This window comes from Notothenia rossii (assembly GCF_949606895.1).
Source record: "Notothenia rossii genome assembly, chromosome: 6".
Lineage (NCBI taxonomy): Eukaryota > Metazoa > Chordata > Actinopteri > Perciformes > Nototheniidae > Notothenia > Notothenia rossii.
In genome coordinates this window covers 16,380,187-16,407,783 of record NC_136909.1, presented here as the reverse complement: position 1 = coordinate 16,407,783, position 27,597 = coordinate 16,380,187, and the positions used below count along the sequence as shown (strand labels likewise).

Sequence of the window (27,597 nt, the reverse complement as noted above, 5' to 3'; positions counted from 1 at the left end):
CGGGACAAACCTCCTGACGAATGGAGATTTGTGCAGGATTTACGAGCTGTAAATGAAGCCGTACATGCACGTGCGCTGCTCGTTCCAAATCCTTATCTCATTCTCTCTCAGGTTCCAGCCTCTGCAGCCTTTTTCACTGTTGTAGACCTCTCAAATGCATTTTTCAGTGTCCCTGTACACAAAGACAGTCAATTTTGGTTCGCATTTGAATATGAGGGTAAGCCATACACATTCACACGTTTGTGTCAAGGCTACTGCGAATCTCCCACTGTGTACAACCAAGCATTGTATACAAGTTTGGCCTCTCTACAAGTTTCCAAAGGCACCGCTCTCATACAATATGTTGATGACCTCATGATTTGCGCACCCACAGCAGAACAGTGTGAAGCTGATACCATCTCCTTGTTACAACACCTCACAGCTGAGGGCCACAAGGCCAGTTTGTCTAAACTTCAGTATGTGCAAAAGACAGTTACATTTCTGGGTCACATCATTTCAGGAGAGGGAAAAACACTTTCAGATAAGCGTATTGCATCATTGGCTGCTCTGCCAAAACCTGTCACTAAGCGACAGATGATGTCATTTTTGGGTATGTGTTCATACTGCAGGTCATTCATTCCTAACTATCCTCCACAAAAACAGCCACTTTCCATGATATGTTTATGATGTGTTTACTTAAACCAGCGATGGAGTGTATTCATTGATGTGTTATATCAGTCTATCCTGTCATTTGTTTTATTTTCTTGATTGATCAAATATGATCAAAAGGGGGGAATGTAGTGGCAATTTCTTATGTTACTTTATATGCTAAAGCCAAATGATTATATTATGCTTAGAAATTGTATTGGAGCAACTCAACCTGTTGAACCACAATGGAGCATCCCGCCAAGGTCGTACCTGAAGAATCCGGCCCTCCCTAAGGGAGGATTGTAAGATAATAGTTTTCTGTAGTTGTCTTATCTTTTACTTCCTGCACAGCAATCAGTCCTCTATAAAACACACACACACACATTTTACCCTGTGTGCACTCCTGCAGACCACTCTATACTCTGTGAGACATGTACCTTCGAGGCGCCTCGAATAAAGATCTTAAAAGACAACGCTGCCTGCTTTCACCAATTTATTATTGATTACTCTCATTGTACATCTTTACAGTGTTGACGAGTTTAAAATATCCACAACAGGATCCATGTTTATTAATACGTTACACCGTCCGCTCTCCCCCTTGTGTCCCCCCGTGTTACGTCACACGCGGGAGGTCACGTGCCGAGGCTTTTTTATGCGGAAGGGAACATTTCTTACAAAAACGACGCCAGATGTCACTGTAGTGTATATTTCTGTATATTTTTTTGAAAATCTAGTGTATTCATCATTTTCCTACACATTTATTCACAGGTGTCTTTAACCTGGAAGTTGCTCTTTAAATGCATTCTGAGCAATATCTCAACAGAACTTTAAATCTATTTTACTCTCTATCTTTTGTTTAATAAAAATGAGTGCACAGTTGTATACACACATATATATATATATATTTCCATCTACCATTTATACAATTTTCTAAACATTTGAAATTAAAATATTATTTCATTAACTATTAGTAGAGAATAACGAGTAATGAATATACTATAGGGATCTGCAGATAAATGTTTAGTCTTCTCAAGCGCAAACTATAAAATATCTCGCCTGATTGTTGGCATTTAAATTTTAAATGCATTTAAAGTAAGAAGTTTCTTACTTTAAATGCATTTAAAATTTAAATGCATTTAAAGTAAGAAGCTAATCACCTTCCCTGAATTTTACTCAGGTGTAACTAAAGCCTGATTCAAGGATTGTTTATATTTCAAATCATTAATCAGAATCTGCAAAGCAACTAAAATAAATGTAGTGGAGTAAAAATACCAGGTTAACCTCTGAATTGTAGTGGAGTAGAATTACAAAGTAACAATGAGCTGTCACGTGGGTATATATTAATGCTGCGCATTATGTACACAAATGATTTTCACCCAGTGGAATTCAGAATTCGGAATGGCTTCCGAATCATAAAACCTGGAACTTTTAAAGACATGCTAATAAATAAGGATGACCTAACAGTGATGGAGCTCAAAGGCTTTCTCCAGGCCCACTTAAGAGAGAAAAACAGTATGGAGCTATTCCAAGAATTAATGTGTGCTAGACAGGATGATAATGAAACACCACAACAGTTTCTCTACCGAGTTATAGGGTTAAAGCAACGTGTCCTATTCACCTCCAAACGGTCAGACGCAGGCATTAAATACAGTCCTGCTACTGTTCAAGATGTGTTTTTACATACAGTCTTGTAGGGACTTGGATATAAACACAGTGATGTACGCAGAGAACTAGAGCCTCTTCTGTCAAGTGGTGAGGTGAGTGATGAAACAATATTACGCCATTTAATGAGAATCACCAGTGAGGAGAGTGAGAGACAGAAGAGGATAGGTCCTTCTCATCGGCAAGCAACAACTAGTGCTCATAGCCCACAACTTGAGCTTAACACAGTCCAAGAGTGTGGCAACAAACAAGAGAGCACAGCACACAAAACAAAGACAGACCCAATAAAAGAGCTTGCAGCCAAGGTAGATGAGCTAACGAGCATGGTTGAGGCTATGAGACATCAAAAGCAGCCACATCCGGCAGACATGATTAACCATAACCAATACTCTCAAAACAGAGTGAGACCCAGGAGAGAGAAACCTTTTGGTTGTTCAAGATGTGTCGAACAAAACCGGCCAGATTGTAACCACTGTTTCTATTGTGGTGATGGAGGACACAGGTCTGTGGGCTGTTTAAAGAGACAAGAGAGTCAGGGAAACTCAAGCCGGTCACTGCAGCGGGGTTGCCAGTGATCGGATCCACAATACGACCCCAAGCTGAACATTCTGGTGAGGCAAAAGCGCAAACCAGTTGTGAGGGCAAAACAGTTGAAGTAGCTGGTGCACAGAATAGTTACCAGCAAGATGAATCCTCGACTCAGTTTTCTTTTGGTTCACCAGGGGTGAAACGTAGAACTGTTGTCAAGCTGATAGGAAAAAAGTTGCTAATACTTTGTAATCTAAACGGATTGGCAGTGACTGCATTGCTTGACTTCGGTGCTCAAGTCAGTATCATAAACCGCGCCTGGAAAGAACAATATCTGCCTAATCTTGATGTTCGACCAATATCGGAGATTATCGAGGATCTGAACGAGCTAAGGGCGTATGCAGTTAATGGCGAGCTTATTCCGTTTGATGGCTGGGTAGCCATTATGACCAACCTGCCAGGAAATGAAGAACCCAGTCTTTCCATCAGTGTTCCATTCCTAGTCACAAGCTTGACCATGGAGAGACCATTGGTTGGTTTTAATGTTTTGGAGGAAATCATTGAGGGACAGCCAGAACGATTGATATGCACTCTGGTTAAACTGCTTCGTGATGCCATCAGTGTTCCGGTGGAGAAAGCCGAAGCAATTGTGAGCTTTATTCAGGCAGTTGAACCAAGTACGTCGCAGGGACACCTAAGAACAGGTGTAAGTGATATCGTCATTCCGGCTGGTCAAGTCACCTGGGTGAGGTGTCGTGTTCCCCAAGCCCTGAACCCCTCTGATCGTCTGGTGTTGTTTGAAGCTGATGAAGACAGTCATCAATTATCGCAGCTGGATTTAGGGACAGGTTTGTTTGAGATACAGAACCCTGCAAAGCCTTATGTCACAATTCCAGTAGGCAATAACACAAAACATCATGTCATCTTACCACGCAAGACAGCCCTGGGAGTATTGCAGCACATTGAAACGATTTCACCCCTTTGGCACCCACCAGTGGACCTCAGTCACTTGGAGGAGGAACAACAAGAGATTGCCAAGAGAATGTTGTACGAAGAATTTAAGGCTTTTGCGAGGGACGGAAATGACATTGGCTGTAACCCTAGCCTACAAATGGTGATAAATCTGAAGGACGATATTCCAGTGCAAAGGATGTACACTTCCATACCAAAGCTGCTTTTGAGGGACGTCAAAGAATATATTCAAGACCTACTGGTGAAGGGATGGATTGTTAAATCTAAAAGTCTTCCTATTCTGCCCCTGTTGTGTGCGTGCGGAAGAAAGATGGCTCTACGGCCTTTGTATAGACTATCGCCTGCTCATTCAGAAAACTGTACCACACCGCCTCAACACAAGCTCGACAGATCAAAGCTAAAGGCCCCCAGCTGTCATCCAGGGCGCCTATAGAGTGGACTGCTGTGCATCAGACTACACTTGAGGAACTGGTTGACATGTTAACTCATCCTCCAGTTCTCGGATACCCAGACTTTGACATGCCATTCGTCTTACATACCGATGCATCGGAGCAAGGACTGGGAGCAGTTCTTTACCAACAGCAGGACGAAAAGCTGCAAGTCATTGGCTATGGGTCACGAACCTTGACACCAGCTGAAAGGAATTATCATTTGCATTGCGGCAAATTAGAGTTCCTCGCGCTAAAGTGGGCAGTGTGTAAGAAGTTTAGAGATGACCTCTTTTATGCTCCTCACTTCACCATCTACACTGACAACAATCCACTTACTTATGTTATGAGCACGGCCAAACTCAATGCGGTCTGTCACCATTGGGTGGGGGAGTTGTCAGACTTCCGCTTTAACATTAAGTACAGACCTGGAAGAATGAACATTGAAGCGAATACACTGTCCCGTATCCCTCTTGATATTGACCACTACTCCTGGGAAGGAGGTCAAGCAGCTCAGATAAAAGATATTGCCTGGGTAGCTGCCCTCTCTGCCTCCTCCCTTGACGTTATCCCACAGCCGTGCACACCTATACAGGAAATAAGTCACAATGAGTTGGTTCAAGCCCAAAGGGAATGCCAAACGATTGGAGAGATCGTAAGGCTAAAAGAAGTTAGTGATAAACTTTCAGATGATATGAGGAGGTCAGTCAAGGGAACCGCGTGTAAGCTTCTCCACGAGTGGAACCATCTACACCTTGAAGATGGAATCCTATATCGGCGGACACCAGAGAGAAAACAGCTTGTCCTACCTCTGAAATATCAGTCTTTTGTCTTGAAGCACCTTCATGATAACATGGGACATGTCGGCACAGAGAGAGTCATTCAACTAGCCAGAGAAAGGTTTGACTGGCCTCATATGAAAAGAATCATAGAGGATTATGTGACAAAGAAATGCTGTTGCATTAAACAGAAGTAACCAACGGTCCATGTGCGTACACCAATGAGCAGCATGAATTCTAACTCACCCCTTAAACTGGTTTGCATTGACTATTTGCACCTTGAGAAAAGTAAAGGAGGCTATGAATATATCTTGTTGGTAGTCGACCACTTCACAAGGTTCGCACAGGCCTATGCAACCAAAAATAAATCCGGACGGACAGCAGCAGAGCGGATTTATAACGACTTTATACCCCATTTTGGGTTCCCCAACAAACTGCACCATGATCAAGGAAGAGAATTCGAGAATGATCTCTTTCGAACACTCGGGCAGCTCGCTGGAGTAGATCATTCTCAAACATCTCTTTACCACCCGCAAGGAAATCCAGCTGAGCGGTTCAACCGAATTCTGTTACAGATACTGCGAACGCTGACAGACAAAGAAAAAGAGACATGGAAAGAACATCTTCCACAGGTTATACATGCGTTTAACTGCACACGTCACGAATCAACCAGTTATTCGCCTCACTTTCTGCTCTATGGTCGTCAACCTCGTCTCCCTGTGGATCTCCTGTTCGGCCTGTCAGAGGAAACAGATCCAGATGACAGAAGCATATCGGATTGCTACTGATAACAGTCTGGCGTCTAGTGCAAAGGGCAAGTCCTATTATGATCAGAAGGCGAGGGGAGTGGTTCTGAAGCAAGGGGATAGAGTGTTAGTCAGGAATCTAAGTGATCGCGGAGGGCCTGGTAAATTGCGTTCCTATTGGGAGAAGAGTATACTGTATATGTGGTAAAGGAACAGCTTTCAGATAACCCAGTGTCGTCCATCCAGAAAGTGATGCAAAAGGGAAAACCAGAACGCTGCACAGAAACCTGCTTCTGCTTGTCAATGACTTGCCTGTGGAATTCCCACCACAGTTAGTCAAACCAATCTCAAAGCCACCACATAATCAAGGAAGCCATCCAAGGAGACAAAGGGATTTGAGAGACCAAAATGCTGAGACATCTGATTCAGAGGATGAGTCAACAGGAGGTTACTGGCTGAGGATACCAGCAAATCGGGTTAAGCCTAACATAACAGTTACTCCAAAAAGACCAAGTATGTTAAGAAGAGAACAGACATCAGTGTGGGAACCACATTCTTCCGAGGAGATGTTTGGAAAGACTACCAGGAACTCTGGTGAAGAGAGACAGCTAGAGTTCCAAACTTTACCTGACATGGACATTGCGCAACGGGAAGCTGGGGAACAGGCTAGAAGTCTTTGTGAAGAAGAGTACTCGTCAGACAGGGGTGAACTTCAACTTGAGGGTGAACCGGAAGTCTCTCATCAAACTGACTCAGAGGAGGACAATGAGCAGACAACTCCTAATGTACCTCAGAACGAAGATGAGCAAGAGTTGCCTCAACGTGTATGTCCCGAGGAAAGGGTACAAGACCCTGAACCTTACTCACCTGTCCCACTGAGACGGTCTACTCGGGACAGACCATCCATCCATCCATCCATCTTCTCCCGCTTATCCGTGGTCGGGTCACGGAGGTAGCAATTCCAGCAGAGAGCCCCAAACTTTATTTTCCCTGGCCACATCAACCAGCTCTGACTGGGGGATCCCAAGCCGCTCCCAGGCCAGCGAAGAGATATAATCCCTCCATCTGGTTCTAGGTCTACCCCTTGGTCTCTTCCCAGCTGGACGTGCCTGGAACACCTCCCTAGGGAGGCGCCCAGGTGGCATCCTAACTAGGTGCCCGAACCACCTCAACTGGCTCCTTTCGACGCGAAGGAGGAGCGGTTCAACTCCGAGTCCCTCCCGAATGACCGAACTTCTCACCTTATCTCTAAGGGAGACACCAGCCACCCTGCGGAGAAAACCCATCTCGGCCGCTTGTACCCGCGATCTCGTTCTTTCGGTCATGACCCATCCTTCATGACCATAGGTGAGGGTAGGAACGAAAATGGCGCGGTAGACAGAGAGCTTTGCCTTCTGGCTCAGCTCCCTTTTCGTCACAACGGTGCGGTAAAGCGACTACAGTACCGCTCCCGCTGCTCCGATTCTCCGACCCATCTCACGCTCCATTGTTCCCTCACTCGAGAACAAGACCCCGAGATACTTGAACTCCTTCACTTGGGGTAAGGACTCATTCCCTACTTGGAGTGGACAGTCCATCGGTTTCCTGCTGAGAACCATGGCCTCAGATTTGGAGGTGCTGATCCTCATCCCAGCCGCTTCACACTCGGTTGCGAACCGATCCAGTGAGTGCTGAAGGTCGCAGACCGATGAAGCCATCAGAACCACATCATCTGCAAAAAGCAGTGGTGCAATCCTTAGTCCACCGAACTGCAGACCCCCTCCCCCACGACTACACCTCGAAATCCGATCCATGTATATTACAAACAGGATTGGTGACAAAGCGCAGCCCTGGCGGAGGCCAACCCTCACCTGAAATGGGTCCGACTTACTGCCGAGGACCCGGAAACAGCTCTCGCTTTGGGAGTACAGAGATTGGATGGCCCTGAGTAGAGACCCCCTCACCCCATACTCCCGCAGCACCTCCCACAGTGACTCCCTGGGAACCCAGTCATACGCCTTCTCCAAGTCTACAAAACACATGTAGACTGGATAAGCGTACTCCCAGGCCCCCTCCAGGATCCTTGCGAGAGTAAAAAGCTGATCCGTGGTTCCACGACCAGGACGGAATCCTTATTGTTCCTCCTCAATCTGAGGTTCGACAATCGGCCTGACCCTCCTTTCGAGCACCTTAGAGTAAACTTTCCCGGGGAGGCTGAGTAGTGTGATGCCTCTGTAATTGGCACACACCCTCTGATCCCCCTTTTTAAAAAGGGGAACCACCACCCCGGTCTGCCACTCCTTCGGTACTGTTTCCGACTTCCACGCAACGTTGATGAGACGTGTCAACCATGACAGTCCCTCAACACCCAGAGCCTTCAGCATTTCTGGGCGGATCTCATCCACCCCCGGGGCTTTGCCACTGTGAAGTTGTTTGACGACCTCCGTGACCTCCCCCCGGGAGATTGGTGTCGATCCCCCGTCATACTCCAGCTCTGCCTCTAACATAGAGGGCGGAGTTGTCGGATTCAGGAGTTCCTCAAAGTGCTCCTTCCAACGCCCTAACATTCCATCAGTTGAGGTCAACAACGTCCCATCCTTACTGTACACAGCTTGGATGGTTCCCTGCTTCCCCCTCCTGAGGTGTCGGACAGTTTTCCAGAACAACTTTGGTGCCGCCCGAAAGTCCTTTTCTATGTTTTCTCCGAACTTCTCCCACACCCGCTGCTTTGCCTCGGCCACGGCTGAGGCTGCTGCCCTTCAGGCCTGTCGGTACCTTGCAACTGCCTCGGGAGTCCCCCGGGATAACAAATCCCTGAAGGCCTCCTTCTTCAGTCGGACGGCTTCCCTGACCAACGGTGTCCACCAGGAGGTTCGAGGGTTACCGCCCCTTGAGGCACCTAGGACCTTGACACCACAGCTCCCCGCCGCGGCTTCGGCAATAGAGGCTTTGAACACCGACCACTCTGGTTCAATGTCCCCAACCTCCACAGGAATGCCCGAAAAGCTCCGCCGGAGGTGTGAGTTGAAGGCCTCCTGAACTCTCCTACAAAGATGCTTTTTGAATTGAATAACCAGATGTTTACAGATGTACAATTAATGGTTGTTTTTTTTATATTTCCAATGAACACACGTGTTAAATAGTGGTGATTCATATATTTTTGTCGGATCAGATTACACTTTCGCAAGAATCGCAATTAATAAATACATATTTTCAGATTATAAGGTATTGAATAATAAAGTATTTCTACTATTATCACAGATAATGTTAATATCCTTAATTGTCCAGCAATCAGGCTTAACAACACTACTCTTTAATGTATTACCCATGCACAGACAGACCTACAATGATGTTTCAAGTACTGGATTCATTTCAGTTTTGGCCCAAAACAAATATGTATAATATTTCATATAACAATTATGTAGCATATTTGATCCTCAAATTAGAGAAGTATAATTTTAAAGAAATTGATATTCTATATTCAACATTAGGTAAACACAGAAGAACCCTTTCAAAGTACCATAAGTAGATGTTCAGGTAAGTATGGCTAATAAGAATAATGAATTGAGTTAATTTGGTACAGATCAGTTGTAGCATTTACAAATGTATGAATTAAAGTTTTAGGAATGTTTCTTCCTTTCCAGGTTTTTACAAAAGTCTTTGAATATTTGCCTAACAAATGCCTAACAAATGTCAGACTTTTCCTTTTCAGACTTTGAACAATGTACTTGACTAAAATGAATGTATTGATTTTACTAAGACTAAAGTGCCTAAATCTTGACTAAAGCGTAATGAAGTAAACGTAATTGTAATCCTAAATTGAAGACACTGCAGTTTGGCAGATTACAGATTGATCAAATCACCACTAAGAATGTTATACCTTAACTGGATCTCTTATGATCCTAAGTTTTTTTTAAATGCTTTTGACAAGTGATTGCCTTGAAGCAAATCTTTAAACTGCAAGCTGGTTTTGATTTTATAGTTTAATAAAGGAGATTAACTAATGGTTAAATGTTAAAACATATTAGTTTAAAATAAATGTTTTTGCTATTATGTATCTGTGATTTTACATGTGTTCATTATTATGCTTTTGACAAAAGATGCTCCAAACACTGATGGGGGATGATTTTTCTATTACCATTGGCTGTCTCCATCATTATGATTGAATGTTTCAATCTTATTATGTTGTTGTTAATGTGATTGTAATTGATGTTGTGTAAATCCACACTCAAATCTGAAGATTCTCATCGATTTAAGTATTAAACAAATTATTATTAGAATAGTTTTTTAGGTTATCAAAATTGATCAAAAGAGAGGAAATGTTGGGGAATAATTTGCTTAGTTATTCAACCTTTGACACAGTTAATCATTTTCCTCTTTTCACTGTCTCCTTTCCCATGGCATAGGTCTACGGTCTTGGGTATTGCTGCTATCTCTCTAAAGGAAGCACAGCTTGGGCGCATTGTTGTTGTCAGCCTATGACCGAGCACAAGCTGACATGAGATAGTTGATTGTTTCAGAGACATCTAGAAGACCTTCTTTTTAGGAATGTAGGTTCCCTGTCGCACATTGTTTTCTATGGACGACAGCTCTAGTTAGATTCAGGGTCCATATTTGTTTAGTCTCGCTGATAAAGAATGTTGATTATTACACTCCGAACTAGTTAAAACCTGGAATTACAGAAGAGTTCTTCAGAATTGATTGTGGCATCTCAACCGTGTGGTCAACTCGTGGCCCTTTGACATGTCTTGTGAATTCTCCGGCCGAAGCTCCAAATAAACCCTCAGTGTTTGCCATCAAAGCTTCAGCTCTCCTTGTGTCTCTCTCAGTCCTGACTCCTATTGCTTCAGAAGTTTACCCCACACTAACAAAAAAAAAAATCAACTGTCAACATCTGCTCTCAGAGATTAGAAGTGTAACAGATTTACACCAGTGGCAATGGGTTCAAAATATTTGCTTTTACAAAGAGACTTAAAACTAGTTACAGTAATAGCAGCTGAGACATTTGGCTAGCAACAAGTCAGGAGCAAAGATATGTAGACTAAGCAGGACTCTTCTACACTCCATAACAAATTAGAAAAGATGACATAAAAAAATAGTTTAATGCCTTTTTGGTTTTTCTTCTGTAGCAAAATGTGACTATAAGTGCATTATGTTGCACAGCCTTGTGTTGTGCAATGATCCTCGTATGATTAATGATATCACTGAATAGATACCAGAGTGTGGTATGTGACACAGTACATGTTTACTGTACAGGCAGATCAGGGGTGCAATCTATGATGTCCTATCTACTAACTTTTCTCTCTATCTCACAGTCCCCTCGATTAGTTTTCCAACAGTGTGTTTTGAGGATCGAATGAGGCCACTGTGTGTGAGCTGCCAGCTAATTCACATGGTGGGCTGGAAAAAAACACATTTGTTTTTTAGGGCAATAGCTCCCCCTGTTGCCGCAAATAACAAAATGTCCGACAAAGTTAAGCAAAATAACCCAGATGTTGGCCTCCGGTTTTAATACAACGTAAACCTGACATATGTTCAGAGAAAACAATCAATAATGCAAACTCTGATGTCTGATACAGAATTATTATGAATTTGACGACAACTTGATAAGAGTGGAGCAGTAACAGTGGTGTTGTTTTTTGTACAAGTTTATGGAGGTGTAATTACTGCAGCAATGTAAACTAGAAATCCAAAACAGGTTACTTATGGTATGAAGCTGGCAATATAATGTTGTATCCTCCCAGTTTTGTTCAGCGTCTCTTTGCTGATGTATAAGGGAGAAAAGAAAGGCTGAAACTAAAGATTATATTCATTGATGAATAATTATTAATGTTGTCCCAGTATTATTTCCCTTTCTTGTCCATCTGTCCTTCTATCTAATTAAAGTAACAATGTCAAGAATATCTTCAAGAAAATAAGTCAGAAAATGGTGGGGAAAAGAATGGTGGTCGTTTAGTGTTTCCCAGCCCAAGATAATGTCCTTAAATATCTTGTTTCATCCACAACTCTGTCTTTCCAGGTGAAGATGAGTGTAATCCTGACCTCACCTAGCATGTTTTGAGCTTAAGTCATTGTTTCTCGGCATGTCTGCATATGCAGTGTGTCTGTGGTCACCGAGGTGGCTTCAGGAGCTCCTGCAGGTCTCCCTGGGGTGCCAGCTGGAAGGGAAGCAGCAGCCTGTTGTTGGCCTGGCTGCAGAGCGCTGCACAGCTCTCCATCAGCAGCAGACACACCTCTTCATGGCTTCGTTCTGCAGCCTGCTCAAGCATTAAAAAATACAGGCACCAGGTTAAAAGATCAATTAATCTACACAATACTTGATTGTTAAAACAAGCCTGAATTATTTCTTGAATCACAGCAGCTCCATTTCAAACATCAACTAGGACAATAGTTAGGACAATAAACAAGACAACAGAAATGTAACAAAACATAACAATCACTAAAGACAATATTTTCAAGACCCTTTAACATGCATTTGATTTGGGATTAAACTAATTATTTAACTTTAGAGTTGACTGGTGCCCAGGGCCCAGGAGTTCAAAACTTTTAATCTCAATCAGATCCGTTCCGATTTTGAAATCCCATTTTTTGTGATCCAGGATCAGACAAATCGGCCAGATTTTGTCCCTGGAGTTCAAAGCAATTCAGGATAGGATCAGCCTGATCCAGATTATGATTTTTCAAGATGACTAGATCCTGAATATCAGTGCTTTAATCCTACCGATCGCCATCTAGTGGACATAAAAATAATACAAGGAAGACAAGAGACCATATTGCAGAGACATCTATAATGTTTAATTATATTTTTTTATTTGAAAGGAGATGACAGATGATGGACTTTTTTTTTGTTGAAGATATTTTTACTTTAATCTAAATTACATTTGTGATTGACAATCTTTGCTGTGATACTTTTATGAGCATAAACATTTATGTCATCAACATTTGGTTGAAAACAAAATAGGCCACCACAAACATGAGCAAAAATGGAAAAAATAAAATGTATTTCCCATGAAGGCTAAAAATTGTGTATTATTTCAGTTAACAAACTTTGCCATCGTATTTAAATTGAAACATATTTTAAAATAAATTGTACAGTACATTTTGCTCTGGTAATCCACTGGAAATCCACCACTTTGGTGGGATCAGGATAATCCAGTTTTTTGGGATCAAACTGATCCCAATCCTGTGTTGTCGGTTTGAACTACCCATTTTGAAGATTTGATCCAGATTAAAGCTTGGATTGGATTTCCTGATCTGATCGGATATGAAAGTGATCCTAATCCTGTTTTTTGGTTTTGAACTCCCCAAAATCCAAATCTGATCTGATCAGATAGGGATTAAAAGTTTTGAACTCCTGGGCCCTGAACATTGCTTCAATCACATCCTAATACATTTTGGAAAGCAGTATCTCTGATTTGATGGTTATAATTTATATTAGCTGTTGAGGATGTGGTTGGGGTCAGAGACAATGTTGTTGGAAAGCCTCAATATGTTACTATGGTAGATTGAGTCATGGAGTTTTTTAAAGGGTTGACATACAATCTTTGAGCAGATGTTTATTTGGTGGTGCAGTTTATTTTATATTGGTACTTCTGTACCTTATGTAGAGGAGAAGAACCGTCGTCATCGCAGAGCATTGGGTCTGCTCGGTGCTGAAGCAGGAGTCTGACCACATCCAGATGACCGCAGTAAGCTGATCGATGGAGTGGCGTGGCACCGCCTGGTGTCTGGGGAGATGCACAAGCACCACTCTCAAGAAGAAACTTGCAGACAGCGTGATGACCACTGCGACTTGCATAGTGCTGAGATAAAACACACAACAAATGATGCAATCATTTTAGATGGATTAAAACACTTGATGCTTCACACAAACATATTCCCAGAGAACTCACCAGAGCTGTGTAACCAGTAGAGTCTCTCAGGTTAGAGTCTGTGCCCTTCTGGGTCAAAGACTTGACCCTCTCCAAGTCCCCATCCATCGCAGCAGACCAGATACCTGCATAGAAGAATGACACACAGCACTGTACTTCCAGAAAACTATTGCCAAGGTGAAAAAAATGCATTTAATAGATATGTTATGTATTTTCAGAACTCTATTAGACTATGGTTTATGACAGGTGAATGCAAACCTCGTTCAAAATCCATTTCACTCAGCGTCTGGTAAACACTGGGAGAGGAGACTGGATTAGTGCAACACGAACATTGTGGTCTGTCAGTCGCCATTGTGCATAACAAAATAGTTACATACACTTTCAAAACAAAAGCTAAAGACTTGTTTTTGAGCTACAATCATGCATCTCCATGATGCTGTTTGACACTTCCGTGTTTTCTTCTTCTATCTTTGGTGGTGGACAACTTGGTGGTACATTATCACCACCAACAGGCTTAGCTTCAGAAGCACACAAGCCTAACAAATAAATGACTGTTTAACCGTATGACCATATATAAAGAATATATGTTGCATTATAACTCAGATACAGGTCGAAACTACTCCAATAAGAATTTTCTTTGGTAAACAAAACTGCAGGATGGCAAAACGTTTGCACCACCAGACCACCCGATAAATAAAACAAGCGCACCTACGTGTGAAGGCTCCGACCAATCACAGGTCCGTATTAAGAAAGACCCCTTCAGATGCTCTTAGATTTGTCGTTTTTTTTAAATTAAGACTCATTACTTTTTTTGTGGCTGCGTATTGCTTATGAAAAGCGAACTATCACATTTAAAGGATCTTTAAAACATTTATTATCATCACAAACAACAACAACACTATAAATAAATTGATTATTTAATTGATAATATTCTAATGTAATTATTTAAAAATAATTGCTTTTTTAAAAGTGACACTCTTTTTAGCAAAATGTCTACCAATTAATTTCCTATTAACCCACTCGTGGTTTTAGTTATACAATGTTGGGTACTTTAATGTATACCAAATAATCATATTTTTAACGTGTTTCCTAAGTATAATGTGTCAAATCTGAATTCATAAAGTAACTAGTAAATAAGTGTGTAACATAATTGTAGTGGAGTCAAAAGTATACACCACACCAAATCGTAGTAGAGTAGAAAGTTAGCGGGAAGAAGTATAACATCAAAATACTCGGGTAAAGTACAAGTACCTCAAATAAATGTTTACTCAAGTACAGTAGGCTACTTGAGTAAATGTACTGAGTTACTTTCCACCACTGGTCTACCCTTGCTTTTAAATGCGTTCTTGAAGTTGGAAGGATTGTACGTACAGATGTTTTCCTACAGTTCCTGAACGCCTCTTGTGTCTCGTGTTGTTGTCTGATGCAGCTAGCTAGCCAGTAAGCTTGAGTCAACCGAGTGTTAGCTGGCAAACGCCACATTATCATTTAAATTATAACAAGTAGTACTAAATTACTATTAAGTACTAAATACCAAAGCGCCTAAAGCATGAGAAGAGTTACCCTGTTTGTTAACGGGACATCTAAAAATGGCAAGGTTTGTACAAACAACTCTGGGGCTGTTTAGTTTAAGATCTGGGCCGTAGAATGACTGGCTTTTTCCACTGAACATACGTGTTTAATTATAACTAGTGTATGTTAAATATAGTTTTATAGCATCTATATCTGTACATATGTAATAACATGTTCATATACAGTCATTGTAAACGGCTTGTCATTTTACAATACTTAAATAAATGTGATATAAACCAAGATGTCTCATTAATCTGGTATTAAGTACAAGTGACCCATTTCAGACTGTAATCCCTAGCACTGCTGCTGTTTCAGGTTGTAGCAGTATACGGGACCTTGTCAGATTTACTATCCGTAGCAAGCAATAAATTAGGAATCAAAGCTGTGTCTCTATACAATGGAAAGGGTGGTCTCATAGATGACATTGCCCTTATAAGGTAAGCTAACACCATAATGATACAACACATGTATCTGAGCGCATTGGGAGCCTGCAAACCTAATAATGTCTCTGTATTTTCCAACAGAGATGACGAAGTGTTGTATGTCTCAGAAGGAGATCCATTTATTGGTGAGTGTTGTGAAATGTCTGCTGCGGGCAAGACATGTAAAAGTCCCCACCAACTCTTCTACGTAGGAGCTGGACTCAAAGACTTTATAAATGTGCAGCTTCCTTTTGCTTCTCTTTGTAGCTGTTTATTTTCTTCTCTCTTTTGTTGACCAAGACTTTTGTTTTTGTCGTCCAACTACACCAGTACAATTTGTTTTTGACTGATAGATTAGATTATTTAGTTGACAGATCTATAAAACTTCTCCACAAAGCATCATGCAAAGGCACCACAGATATAACATTTGTTTGAAAAAAGTCTCTTTTGTAGTTGTTTGGAGCCCATTTGTAGTATTGTTGTATCTCTTTGTAGTCGGGAGTATCTCAGAGTTGTTAGCGTGTCTATGTCTGTGTTTCCCCTTTTTTAATACACTTTTTAAGACACTTTATATGTCACTTTAGACCCTTGTGCCCTTGCCCAATCGGCTTGTCAGTAATCCACCCATGGCTGCAGTCTCATCTACTGTGTGTATAAGTGTGAATATGGTGTCAGACACTTAGACTTCTTATCTGTTTTTGTATCACAGACCCTCAGAATGAGGCCAAGGTTACAGCTGATCAGCACGGAGCACACACTGATTGGCTGACCCTTAATATTGGTGGTCGTCCCTTCACCACCACCAGGTATCTGATGTTTTCACAAGTCTTAAAAACATTATAACATACTTGTGATTTCTTCTATACCACAGTGTATGTTTTCTTTTGTTCCGGCTACATTTGCATTCATTTTCTTCTTTCCTAAATGTGTCTCTGTTTTGTGTTCAGGAGCACCTTGGTCAGCAAGGAGCCAGAGAGTATGCTAGCTCACATGTTTCGAGAGAAAGGTGAGCTGACAAGCCTTTAGACATTTCCTTTAGTTTTATATGAGGCAGCCTCTCTGAATATGTTTTGTAACCTCTGTGTTTGCTCCAGATGTGTGGGGGAACAAGCAGGATGAGCATGGAGCGTACCTAATTGACCGAAGCCCTGAATACTTTGAGCCAATTCTCAATTACCTGAGACATGGTCAGCTCATTATCAATGAAGGCATAAATATACGAGGCAAGCTTTTCTGATGAACACTAAATATGTCTGCCATTTGAATCCCTCTGAGGATGGGTTTGAAATTAAATCTTCTCATAATATTTGTCTTCCAGGTGTCCTCGAGGAGGCTCGGTTCTTTGGAATTGAGCAGCTTACTGAACAGCTGGAAGCAGCAATCAAGGTTATTTGAAGCGTGCAAAGTGAATTGTTTTAATGTGATAAATCTCCCATGAACGCATTGTGACTTCTCGCCTTACTTTCAAATCAGAACACTCAGCCAGCTGAGGACCACTCTCCCATTTCCCGCAAGGAGTTTGTTCGTTTTCTTCTGGCAACTCCCACCAAGTCAGAGCTCCGCTGTCAGGTACAGCCAAGTTCAAATGGGCTATATAGCCAAAATCTTGTGGTATATGTCATTTTGCATCACCTGAAGGGTATATATTATAAAAGTAGTATTTGTTCTATTAATCCAATTAATTAATGTTCTATAAATAATCAAACCGTACTTCATCACATTGGATTATTTTCCTCTTTTGTTAGCATCACGAGGCAAAAAACTTAAATATTTTAAAAATAGAAGCTTTAGGATTCCTTAATTTTAAGGACTAAAGGTTTAAAGGTTAACATGGGCAAACAAATACAAACTACTAATAATGACTTAATTCGGCACAATATAAGAAACAAACATTTGTATTTTCGAGCAAACTAAAGGAAAATAAAATCTGCAGGTTTTGTTCATCTTTCATTTCAAAAAGAGGATCAAATACTTTTGAAAAAGTATGTGGTAACCATAACCAGGGTTCTTTTATATCTGATAGGAACAGTAATGCAGAATCTTGATGGTAAAATGTTTATCTTTGTTAAACATTATATATATATATAGCATCATATTGCCATGACCCCCATCATTTTCCCATATCCAGATAATATTTGACACCTTTAATCTCGCTGTCTTTAGGGTCTTAACTTCAGTGGGGCGGATCTGTCCCGACTGGATTTACGCTACATCAATTTCAAGATGGCTAATCTGAGCCGCTGCAATCTGACACATGCCAACCTGTGCTGCGCCAACCTGGAGCGGGCCGATCTGTCTGGAGCCAACCTGGACGTAAGCCTGAAAACCTTTTTTCTTGCAATAAATGATCCACATGCAGTATAAACCTCTAAAATCTCACTGTGGGGAAGTGAACGTTACTGTGAGGGTTGCATGTCATTCTTGTGATATTTTTATTTGTTGGCTGGTGAACAATGGACTGCTTTTTTCTCCATTTTACACCTCCTGCCCTCTCAATTGTGTGGAGGAAGGGCCCCTATGTTCTTAAACATGTTTGCCAATGGCTGACACCTACTCACATTCACCCTATTAAAAAAGCAATACTCACAATGATTTATCCACGGATGATTTCCTAAATGTTTCCTTTAAAAGTCTCTATTTATTAGTCAAAAACCTAAAGACATTCAGTTGATTATGAAATAAATCCGAGAAAAGCAGAACATCTCCGTATTTGAAAGGATAACAAAAGGACCTAAAGGACAGCTCCAGTAAGTTTACATGCATTCATTGTAGGGATGTTTCTCAATGTGTGCTCTAATAGAACATTATGAGCAAGGGTGCACATAACTTTTTTGCCCTGGTTCTCAAAGGAGCACCTGGAGATGTTGCTTGGTGCTCATCCTTAAAATGAAATAAACCATAACTTTTGAGGGGGTCTTGACTTTATGTGCCAGACACACGGCACTGAACACACATGCAGAGGTGAACACAGAACACACATGCAGAGGTGAACACAAGACAACATTAGCACGACCAGTAATCCTACAAGCTGTCATCACTACCCTCCTCCTGACTGTTCTCCTCACTGTCTTCCTCTCTGTCAGACATGGTAGCTGATGATGTAGGCCTACTACTTTCTCTCTGGTTGAGTCTGGGATTAGCTGCTTGCATCCACAAGTCAACAGCTGGTTTTGGGTCGAAAGTCTCTGTTGTCATCTTAGACAAGTGGATGTAATCAAATAAGAATGTGAACATAACCAATAACCTACCATAGCCAATAACAAATTAATGTAACTTATTTTATTTGTGTTGTTCATTCATATCTTATTTTACCTTAAAGGTGACCTATCATGCAAAATGCACTTTTGTACGTCTTTTATACATGAATATGTGTCCCCGGTGTTCCAGGGAACTCACCAAGTGTCAGAAAACACAACCCTCTCTATTTTCCTCCATACCCAAATCTCTTAAAAAGGGGCTGCAACAGATCTGATACAGACTGATCCAGATTTGAACACTTCTGTGACGTCACAGAAGTGGCGCTACGGCTATTGGGCCAACTCCACCAATCAGGAGGAGACAGCCACGGACATTGCCATTCGAAAGCGCTGGAGACGCTGTAGTACATATGCCAGGCCTGTAGATGGTGCTGTTCTCACAGAATCAGCCCATGAAAAGACAGTGTTAAATTGAGCGAAATGAGGAATGGCTAAAATGCATGATCTGTTTGGTATTTTGAAAAATAAAAAGTATAAATATGCCTTATATAGGTATGGTCCTACACTATGTTATTCAAATATAGCATAATAGGTCCACTTTAACATTTATTTATTTATGGATTTTTTTATCTCCAGTTTTAAAGGATATTTTTGGTTACTGTCCTATAGTATACATTGGAATGATTTCAAACCTGTTTATCCCAATAATTATAAAGGAGTGCCTTGGAAATATGTGTTTACATAAATTGTGACCAAACCGTTTGAACTGAGAATAAAGTGAACTATCTAAACACTCAAGTCCTTACCTCACTGAGCTGTAGTTATCAGCCTCTCAGTCTGACTGGAGAGGACTCTCCCTCCACATTATTGTAGAAACATCTTCTTCTTATATCCGTTAGAGCAGCTAGCACCAGATTCTAATAACAACAGCGCCGGTACCGGTGCACCCTCCCTCTCTCCCTCGCTCACTCGCATTTTGGCTGTGAACTGCGGGCGCCAGATAAGCCAACATCCCCCATTTTCATCACTTACAGCGCCCATCGTACAGGTCAAATGAAACGTGTAACCGGGGTGAAAAGGGTATTACATTTACTTAATTATGAATGTTGTTACATCAAGGCCGACAATTAGGATGAGCCCCAACGGTCAAACATGGTTTTTTCCTTCCCAGAACTGCCAGCGCAGCGCCTCCCCAGATCTGGCGCCCTAGGCGAACATCTATATCGCCTGCGCTACGGGCCGTCCCTGAGTTCATATGCAACTTGCAAATATCTTTCTCTCTCTCTCTCCTCTCTTTTCTCTTCTCCCTTCTCTCTCTCTCTCAATGTTGGTACGCAAATGCGCGTTTTTTCAAATGACCCGGTGCTCTTTTTTTGGCGGAGGTGCGCATGCGCAACTGCGCACCAGTTATGTGCAGCCCTGATTATGAGTACTTCTGATCTTTGTCTTTTGAAGGGTGCCAACTTACAAGGGGTGAAGATGCTCTGTTCCAACGCAGAGGGAGCGTCTCTCAAAGGATGCAACTTTGAAGATCCATCGGGACTGAAGGCCAACCTGGAAGGTAATCCATCACAACTCTTGGTTAAGAAGAGGCAGTTTTATAGTCGTGTTTTAACCCAATGCTTTTGTGACCAGGTGCTAACCTTAAAGGAGTTGACTTGGAAGGAAGCCAAATGACCGGCGTCAACCTGCGTGTGGCCACTCTGAAAAATGCAACGCTGAAGAACTGCAACCTGCGGGGAGCCACTTTAGCGGGGACCGATCTGGAGGTGAGTCAGGGCCTTCAGACGGGATTATCTCTGAAACATGTTGGCTCAGCTGGCAAGGGACGATGTGATTTACTACAACTTTCTAGGAGAACACAGAATGAGTCTGATGAGTACAACAAATTCAATCTCCTTTATCGTTATTGCAATGTAATGGTCTTCCTGCATTTGGTTGTTTATGTTTGACACTGGTTTCACAAATAGATGAAAGTGTCCCGACTGGAGATTTCAATTAGATTTTGCCAGATTGTAAAATAAGCATGTTTTCAAGTGCCTTGTGCTCAAAGTAGAGGACTAGCTTATGGAACTTGTAATTCTTATGTGATTATCAATTAATATATCAAGTCAGGAGGCTTCCCTCTCTTGTATAACATAACCTTAACCATACATGATAAGGCTCAGCCTTTAGAAGCTTACATACATTAGAGAAGAATTGCCAATTTTGTTGTTTTCTTACTTTTCTATGATTCTCAAGGACTCTTTTGGGGTTTTCACTGGACTTATTAGGATAAAATAAATCTCGTTGTCATCATAAAGAACACGGTGAAGTCAGGAGCGCTGCTTTTGATCAGTGCAATTACAAGACACAGAAACTAACATCACAAAAACAAAACGCTAAAAGACATCCAAAGCTGACAGCAAAGGTTCTAACATAATAAGCAATTGATGGAATAAGATTATGTGCACTTTGCACTACTATGTATGTTATGCACTCAAATATATGTAACCAATGCATTTAATCCTCCTGGTTTACACTTAAGCCTTTTTTGCAGAACTGTGACTTGTCTGGCTGCGATCTCCAAGAAGCCAACCTGAGAGGGTCCAATGTGAAAGGGGCCATTTTCGAGGAGATGCTGACCCCTCTGCACATGTCCCAGAGTGTCAGATAACTCTGCACACTCCAGTGTCAGTGGGGGGCCGCAGCTGGCTTCTTTAATTCTCTCTTCTCCAGTATATTCCTCTACTTCCAATCTCTCTGTACCTGTCTGTAAAGCAGGTAGTTGTATGCACATCCCTGGCATTCCACCTTTATTAAGTTAGCTTTAAATATCTTGCACTATAATTATTCAGGGTTGTTTGTATGGTAGGACGTTTTAAATGTTCAGCTGCGTATATCACCAAAACCAAATAATGTTCCTTGTGTACGTAGATGTGTCTGGATAAAATCCAATGAACTATACTAATTTAATGTTCTTCATCATTTGTATTCACTTCATCTTACTTGACGTGTTAATGGGAGTTAAAGTCAGATCATTTGTGAGCAGTGAAGTTCAGAGCTGAGCTTCACTGTGCTGCTGTAGCAGAAACAGAAAGTGGCACTTACCAATAACTGTGGCGTTATATAATCTTCTTTAACTTTTGCTGGATTCAACATAAATAAAGGAAGCAATGCAAGCCAAAGCCATAAGGGTAGCACAGTCTAGAAGGCTAGAAGTGCTGTTAGCACAACATGAAACTAAGCGACAGGCTAGTTTAAAACACAGCTTGGTTATGCAATACATGATGTTACAGCTGTGAGGTTTCTCGTTTCTGACTTTTAAATATTGTGTTCTTTAAAAAAAGCTTTCCCTTGTTTGTGAATCTACCTCTTGTTTTAATCTGGTGTGCAAGTGATCCACAATTGCATGCATTCAACTGTGGCACTGCTTATTGTAATGTGCATGTATGACATTCATTATACTTCAGTCTCCATTTGAAGAAAAAAAAATGCTGTGCTTTAAAAGAAAAAGCCATTTTCACATGCTGTTAAAGTGGGTTTGCCTGCGAACACGCTCCATGTATCGATGTATATCACTTAATCATGCTTCGAACTTATTTGCACAACTACATGTTAACTTGTATACCTTCTCACCAAAAATGTTTGGAGCTTGTAATCTTATGTAAATCAACTCCAGTGTTTCCAAAACTTCTGAAATTGTTATTGTATGGTAAGCAGGTTTTGTCAGTTCTTTCTGTTTGCATGTGTGAAGACTCTACTCGTCTCTGACTGGTGAAGTTTCTCTACCTGTAGCTCAAAGCTGCTCTGATGCAATACTATTCACTCAGTCTAATTGTTGGTACCCTGCCTGTGAGAATGAACGATGAAGGCAATCATACAATTGTGTATTTTCATCTCGAAAATCCAAGGAAGAGCTATGATTATTTATTTTTAATACATCTCACTGAATGCAACATGAGGCGGAGGTTGGTTTGTGTTTTAGACAGGTCACCCTGTCTAAGATTATTGCACTTGACCGTGGAAATGTATTTCCATGAATGACTGTTATAAATAAACTGCTATGAAGAAGAAAAAAATTGTCATGATTTGTAATCCTTTACTGTGTCAGTTTAGAGTGTTTTGTACACTCGAAGTGCGTCATTTAAGAGCCAGAGCTGAACATTGTCACCCCATGTTGGGCTTTGTTTGTGGAGGGTGGAAAAAAAACACCAAGTGTCATCTTGTAATAAATAGAGGTAAGTGTTAAGTGTTTTTTGAATCCCACTTTGTAACCCCCTGTAGGGCCACAGGCTTATATAAAGCTTGGAAAACTGCAGCAGGATTCACAAATGACAGCAGACAACACAAATCAGAGGACAAGGTGAGAAATTCTGCTAATATTGTACATTTGAAGAGTGTTAATTAGGGATGAAAACCATAACAAAAGTAAACTATTATGTATATTTCCCCGCTCAGAATGGCTCCAAAGAGGTTGGTACTGTGCCTGCTGCTCATAGCTGCAGCGCTGCCTCAGGGCGGCAGTCAGCACTGGTCCTACGGCCTGAGCCCCGGAGGGAAGAGGGACCTGGACAGCCTGTCGGACACGCTGGACAATGTAGGCATTTATCATTCTTATAATGGCTGCCAACGTGTTTCCTCAGCGTTAGTTACTCCTATCATTTTCTCACATGCCCATTACATTTTAATAAGGTGTGTTGATGGTGTCTACCAATTAAAGGGTCAGTCGTTCAATACTTAGTAGCAGCAGTAACATTTCAAAGCGTCCTTGGGCAGGATACTTAACCCCACATTGCTCCCATCGTCATGTCGACATGTTGAAGTGTATGCAAGTCGTTTTGGATGGAAGCATCAGCTAAATTACATTTAATATAATATGAAGGTTTGCTATGTTTCGGATTTATTTGAACTCAGGGGGAAAGTCCGAATATTCACGTATGAATAAATAATGTTTAATTTAGGATCTTTTTTTTTACTTCCTTCCACTACTTGTCAGACATGAAATACTTCATTATGTTTTTTATTGAAAGTATTATCGATACATATGTGTGATATTCTTCTCTTTGCTTTATTTGATTTGATTACCTTTAGGAATATACCATCTAATCTAATCTCTTTTTGCACATATTTGCTGCGATGATCTTCTTCCAGCAGCTGGTGGAGGCGTTCCCACACATGGAAACACACTGCAGTGTTCTGGCTTGTGCTGAGGAATCACCCTTTGCCAAAATTTACAGAACCAAAGGATTTCTTGTAAGTTTTTCTCATTTGTTCTTCTGTGGTTAGTTGTGAACCACCTGCTGGTTCTAATAAAGTTTTAATTTATTCACATAAAGTTTAATTTCTCATTCTCCTTCAGGGCAGTGTCACTGACAGGGATAATGGACACAGAACATACAAAAAATAAAGATTTTTTGATTCAACAATAAAATATCATTTATGCATGACTCCATTGTTGTGGTTATTGTTCGACATGTACAAATCACAAATACTAGTACTGCACACTCATTAACTTTTTCAAGGATGTCTACCTCAAAATATGTCTGTGCTGAAACAACATCAAATATAGATACATATCTTGGAGGATTATGTCCGCAAATTCAAACTTCAACATGAAATTGAAAAAGAAACAAAATAAAGTCCTCCAGATAAAAATGATTTAAAGTGTTGCATTCAGGATAGTTGTTGGTCTTATACAGCTGGTCTATGTAACTCATAAGAAGGAATCACAGTCATTACATTTCTTTAGTGTGGCACCATGAGTTCAGCGTTTGGAGGTTACATCCACTTAAAAGCGAAAAGGTGAATTATTTTATAACATCAAAATAGTTCTTCAGTTAATTCGCATTTATCTCTACATCCTCCCTATTCAATACCTCTCTTTTGCTTCACCTTTTTGAAATGGATGGAGAGGGATGGCTCTTCATCTTATCTCTCTCCCTCTCCCATCCACACTTCCATTTATTCCTTTTCATTTGCGCTAATTTTTTCTCCCCATCCCCATCCTTAACTTCTACCTCTCCTGCCTCCCTTATCTCCAATCCTTTTCATCTCCATCTTTCTCTTTTTCCCTTTGATTTCAGGAGTCCTCCTCTCATTCCTCCATCCCCAATCAATCGTGTTTCCTCTTTCAACGTCTTCTCTTCCCTCTACCTCTCCTTCATGGGTGGGAGGTAAGGCCCTCTCCCATCCTTCTTCTCTGGTCTCTCCTCTTCCTCCCTCTCACATCAACAGCATTTCTTCTTAATGTTCCTTTCTCCCTGCTGTCTATCCTACATGGATGGGAAGTGCACTCCATGTCCCCCCTTCTTCTCCTTTCTGTTACTCCCACCCTCCCTTTCCTTCATGAACAGAGGATGATTTTCTTATTTCTTCTACCATCCATATTTGGTCTCTTTCAATCTCCTTCCTTAATCCCTTAAACCTTCCTAATCCAGCCTATATTTTATTTCTTTCCACCTCTTTACCGTTTCCATCCTTCATTTGATTACTCTTCCTCTTTATCTTTGTCTCTTTCAACATTTGTTCTGTACCTCTCCACCTTCCCCTTATTGTTCTTCATCTTGTGTTTAATCTTCTTTCCTCTCCCACCTTCCTTCTACCCTTTCACTCTTTTGTCTCCCTCATCTTCTATCCACCTGGTTCCTCCTCCTTCATCTGGAGCTCTGCTTTTCTTTTACCTCTTACTTCCAATGTCAAAGCCTCCTTCCTCCCACCCTTTCCTCCCTCTTACCTCTCCTCTCTCTCTCCCTTACTGTTTTCTTTAACCTGCATTCCACCTTTTTGAAAGGGAATGGAGAGGGAAGGCTTTTTATCTTACCCCTCTCCCCCCCTCCACCTCGTATAGCCACATCCTCTCAATTCTGTTTGACAGCTCTCTTTCATTCCTTCTTCTTCTAAAATCCATATGTTCTATCTCTCATTTCTCCTCCTCACCATATATATATATATATATTTCTTCTCCATCCTGCCACCCTTTCTCTTTTTTTCGTACATATATTAATTTACTCGCCTATCTTCTTGGTCAATATCTCTATTTTGCGTCCTTCCTCTTGTCTTCTGTATCTTTTATGTTTCACTCTCTTCCTCCTCTTCCCCTTCCACACTTCTTTACTCTTATTGACGTCCTTATTTATTTTCATGTCTTGTTTCCATTCTTCTTGCTTTTCGTCTAATTCCTTCCTCTTCAAAGCCCCTCTCTCTATCTCTTGCTGCCTTGCTTCCCCTCACATGCCTTTATTTACTTCCCCTCCCTCACTTACCTCCCTTGTTCTCTCTCAGCTTCATGGGCAGCACGTTGGCCTCACAGGAGGAAGGCGCTGCCATCTTCTCTGATCAGAGCCTTCTTCCTGTTTTCTCCCACAAAACATGTGGTCAGGTCAATTGGAAAATCCTTTGTAATTCAAGCTCAATTAAACAGTTAAAAATAGAATTGTTTCTGACTATACAAATCTTTATGACGTTTTTTTACTGCAGCCTTTGCTATGATGATTTGATAAATATTTAATGTTAGGCTACATTTTGAAATATTGGAAATGCTGTGCATTCTTTCTGTTTGAACATTTAAACTCAAACATTATTTAATGCAGTTTTAAAATACATTTTCCGATCCATTGTTTTACCAGGACATAAGATAATACATGAGAAGGATATTATATTTTTTAAACCACATTTATTTGACAACCTTCTGAATAAGAGTTTCCTTTAAACACACATGCTTAGCTTATAAAGTCTACCAAAAATAAATGTCCCCTTTAAACTTCTCCCATGCTTTAGTTTAAATTCATGTCACTTTAACAAATATTTCACGAAATACTAAAGGGGAGAGAATAGTTTCAGAAATGAATATGTCTGCAGCAGAAGTTTGTTTTTCCTAATTTCATACCAAATGAATAATCTCATGACCCCTCAGATTTATCTTGTGACCCATGTGGACAGGGTCTGACCTCTGGTGTGTGAGGAGGAACCACTGGACTAAAATATATAGAGTAGTTGTAATCAGATTCACCTCCACCAACTATACAATGGTACGATTCTGCTTTCAAAAGCTCTGTGTTTGATGTATCGTTAATGTCAATTGTATATTAAAATGTACATTAATACATCAGTCACAGAGGCCAGTTTTCCACAACATACTTTTATGTTGATATTTTTAAGTACATTTAGCTGATAAGTCTGTAACTTAAACTAATACTTACCATTTCTAATACATGACTTTAACTTGGATGAAGTATTTTAACATCAATGTACTGGTACTTTTGCTAAGGTCATACTTTTCCACTCCTACTCGACACGTGCAACACGAACCAACAAATGTGAGTGTGCAGTTTACTAACAGGGTTTGGAGAGATGAGAATAACAGTGCTTTGAAAATAAACCCTTTATCACAGATGAAACACATGTTGTATGAGGGAACAGTTACCCTTACTTGATCACACCTGTGCTTTTCCTGCTTTCCTGCAATCTAAAGTGCTTCACATATTACTGAATATCAGATGCCATGACATTTCAAAAAGGTCTGCTGTTCAAACAGTCTTTTGACATTTCTAAAGTAAAACTTCATGGGTCAAATCAACCGGGTCAAGACCAGGGGAAGATTACAGGAATTTTTATATCTTTTTGCATTAATTAAACCAGGTCATTTTGACCCAAACAACACATCAACGTTTATTATTCTCTCAGCCACCAGATGGCACTAGGAAACAACATAAAACTGCACCCCCAAAGTTATTACTTCATCACTGAGTTTAATGTAATGTCTGATTCATAGAATAATGTACCATAAATCCAAACCATCTACGCAATCTCTCCAACTGCTGCTGATATTATTTT

General features: G+C 40.9%; 3 protein-coding genes across 7 annotated transcripts; 2 read left to right on the top strand and 1 right to left on the bottom strand.

Annotated features, from left to right (window-relative positions):
* Positions 1 to 11,195: 11,195 nt before the first annotated feature.
* ankrd39 (ankyrin repeat domain 39) lies at positions 11,196 to 14,290 on the bottom strand. 3 transcript variants are annotated; one of them, XM_079690163.1, is made up of 5 exons: positions 13,970 to 14,290; positions 13,851 to 13,888; positions 13,614 to 13,717; positions 13,320 to 13,523; positions 11,196 to 11,978 (listed from the first exon to the last, which is right to left on the bottom strand). In XM_079690163.1, exons 2-5 carry the CDS (start codon positions 13,864 to 13,866, stop codon positions 11,832 to 11,834), a joined length of 471 nt encoding a protein of 156 aa, XP_079546289.1. In that variant the 5' UTR covers positions 13,867 to 13,888; positions 13,970 to 14,290; the 3' UTR covers positions 11,196 to 11,831. The 3 variants fall into 3 exon arrangements, with proteins under 3 accessions (XP_079546289.1, XP_079546287.1, XP_079546288.1); XM_079690161.1 differs by having other exon boundaries at positions 13,851 to 14,290; XM_079690162.1 differs by having other exon boundaries at positions 13,320 to 13,448; positions 13,851 to 14,290.
* Positions 14,291 to 14,670: 380 nt separating this feature from the next.
* kctd9a (potassium channel tetramerization domain containing 9a) lies at positions 14,671 to 22,850 on the top strand. 2 transcript variants are annotated; one of them, XM_079690159.1, is made up of 12 exons: positions 14,671 to 15,189; positions 15,480 to 15,601; positions 15,689 to 15,732; positions 16,296 to 16,392; positions 16,534 to 16,592; positions 16,681 to 16,809; positions 16,905 to 16,972; positions 17,060 to 17,155; positions 17,750 to 17,899; positions 20,239 to 20,344; positions 20,419 to 20,552; positions 21,311 to 22,850. In XM_079690159.1, the coding sequence occupies exons 1-12, from the start codon at positions 15,142 to 15,144 to the stop codon at positions 21,437 to 21,439; spliced, it is 1,182 nt and encodes a 393-aa protein (XP_079546285.1). In that variant the 5' UTR covers positions 14,671 to 15,141; the 3' UTR covers positions 21,440 to 22,850. The 2 variants fall into 2 exon arrangements, with proteins under 2 accessions (XP_079546285.1, XP_079546286.1); XM_079690160.1 differs by having other exon boundaries at positions 14,680 to 15,189; positions 21,323 to 22,850.
* A 109-nt stretch (positions 22,851 to 22,959) lies between these two features.
* Positions 22,960 to 24,212, top strand: LOC307044784 (progonadoliberin-1-like). 2 transcript variants are annotated; one of them, XM_079690165.1, is made up of 4 exons: positions 22,960 to 23,128; positions 23,224 to 23,362; positions 23,920 to 24,018; positions 24,125 to 24,212. In XM_079690165.1, exons 1-4 carry the CDS (start codon positions 23,097 to 23,099, stop codon positions 24,170 to 24,172), a joined length of 318 nt encoding a protein of 105 aa, XP_079546291.1. In that variant the 5' UTR covers positions 22,960 to 23,096; the 3' UTR covers positions 24,173 to 24,212. The 2 variants fall into 2 exon arrangements, with proteins under 2 accessions (XP_079546291.1, XP_079546290.1); XM_079690164.1 differs by having other exon boundaries at positions 23,917 to 24,018.
* Positions 24,213 to 27,597: the final 3,385 nt, after the last annotated feature.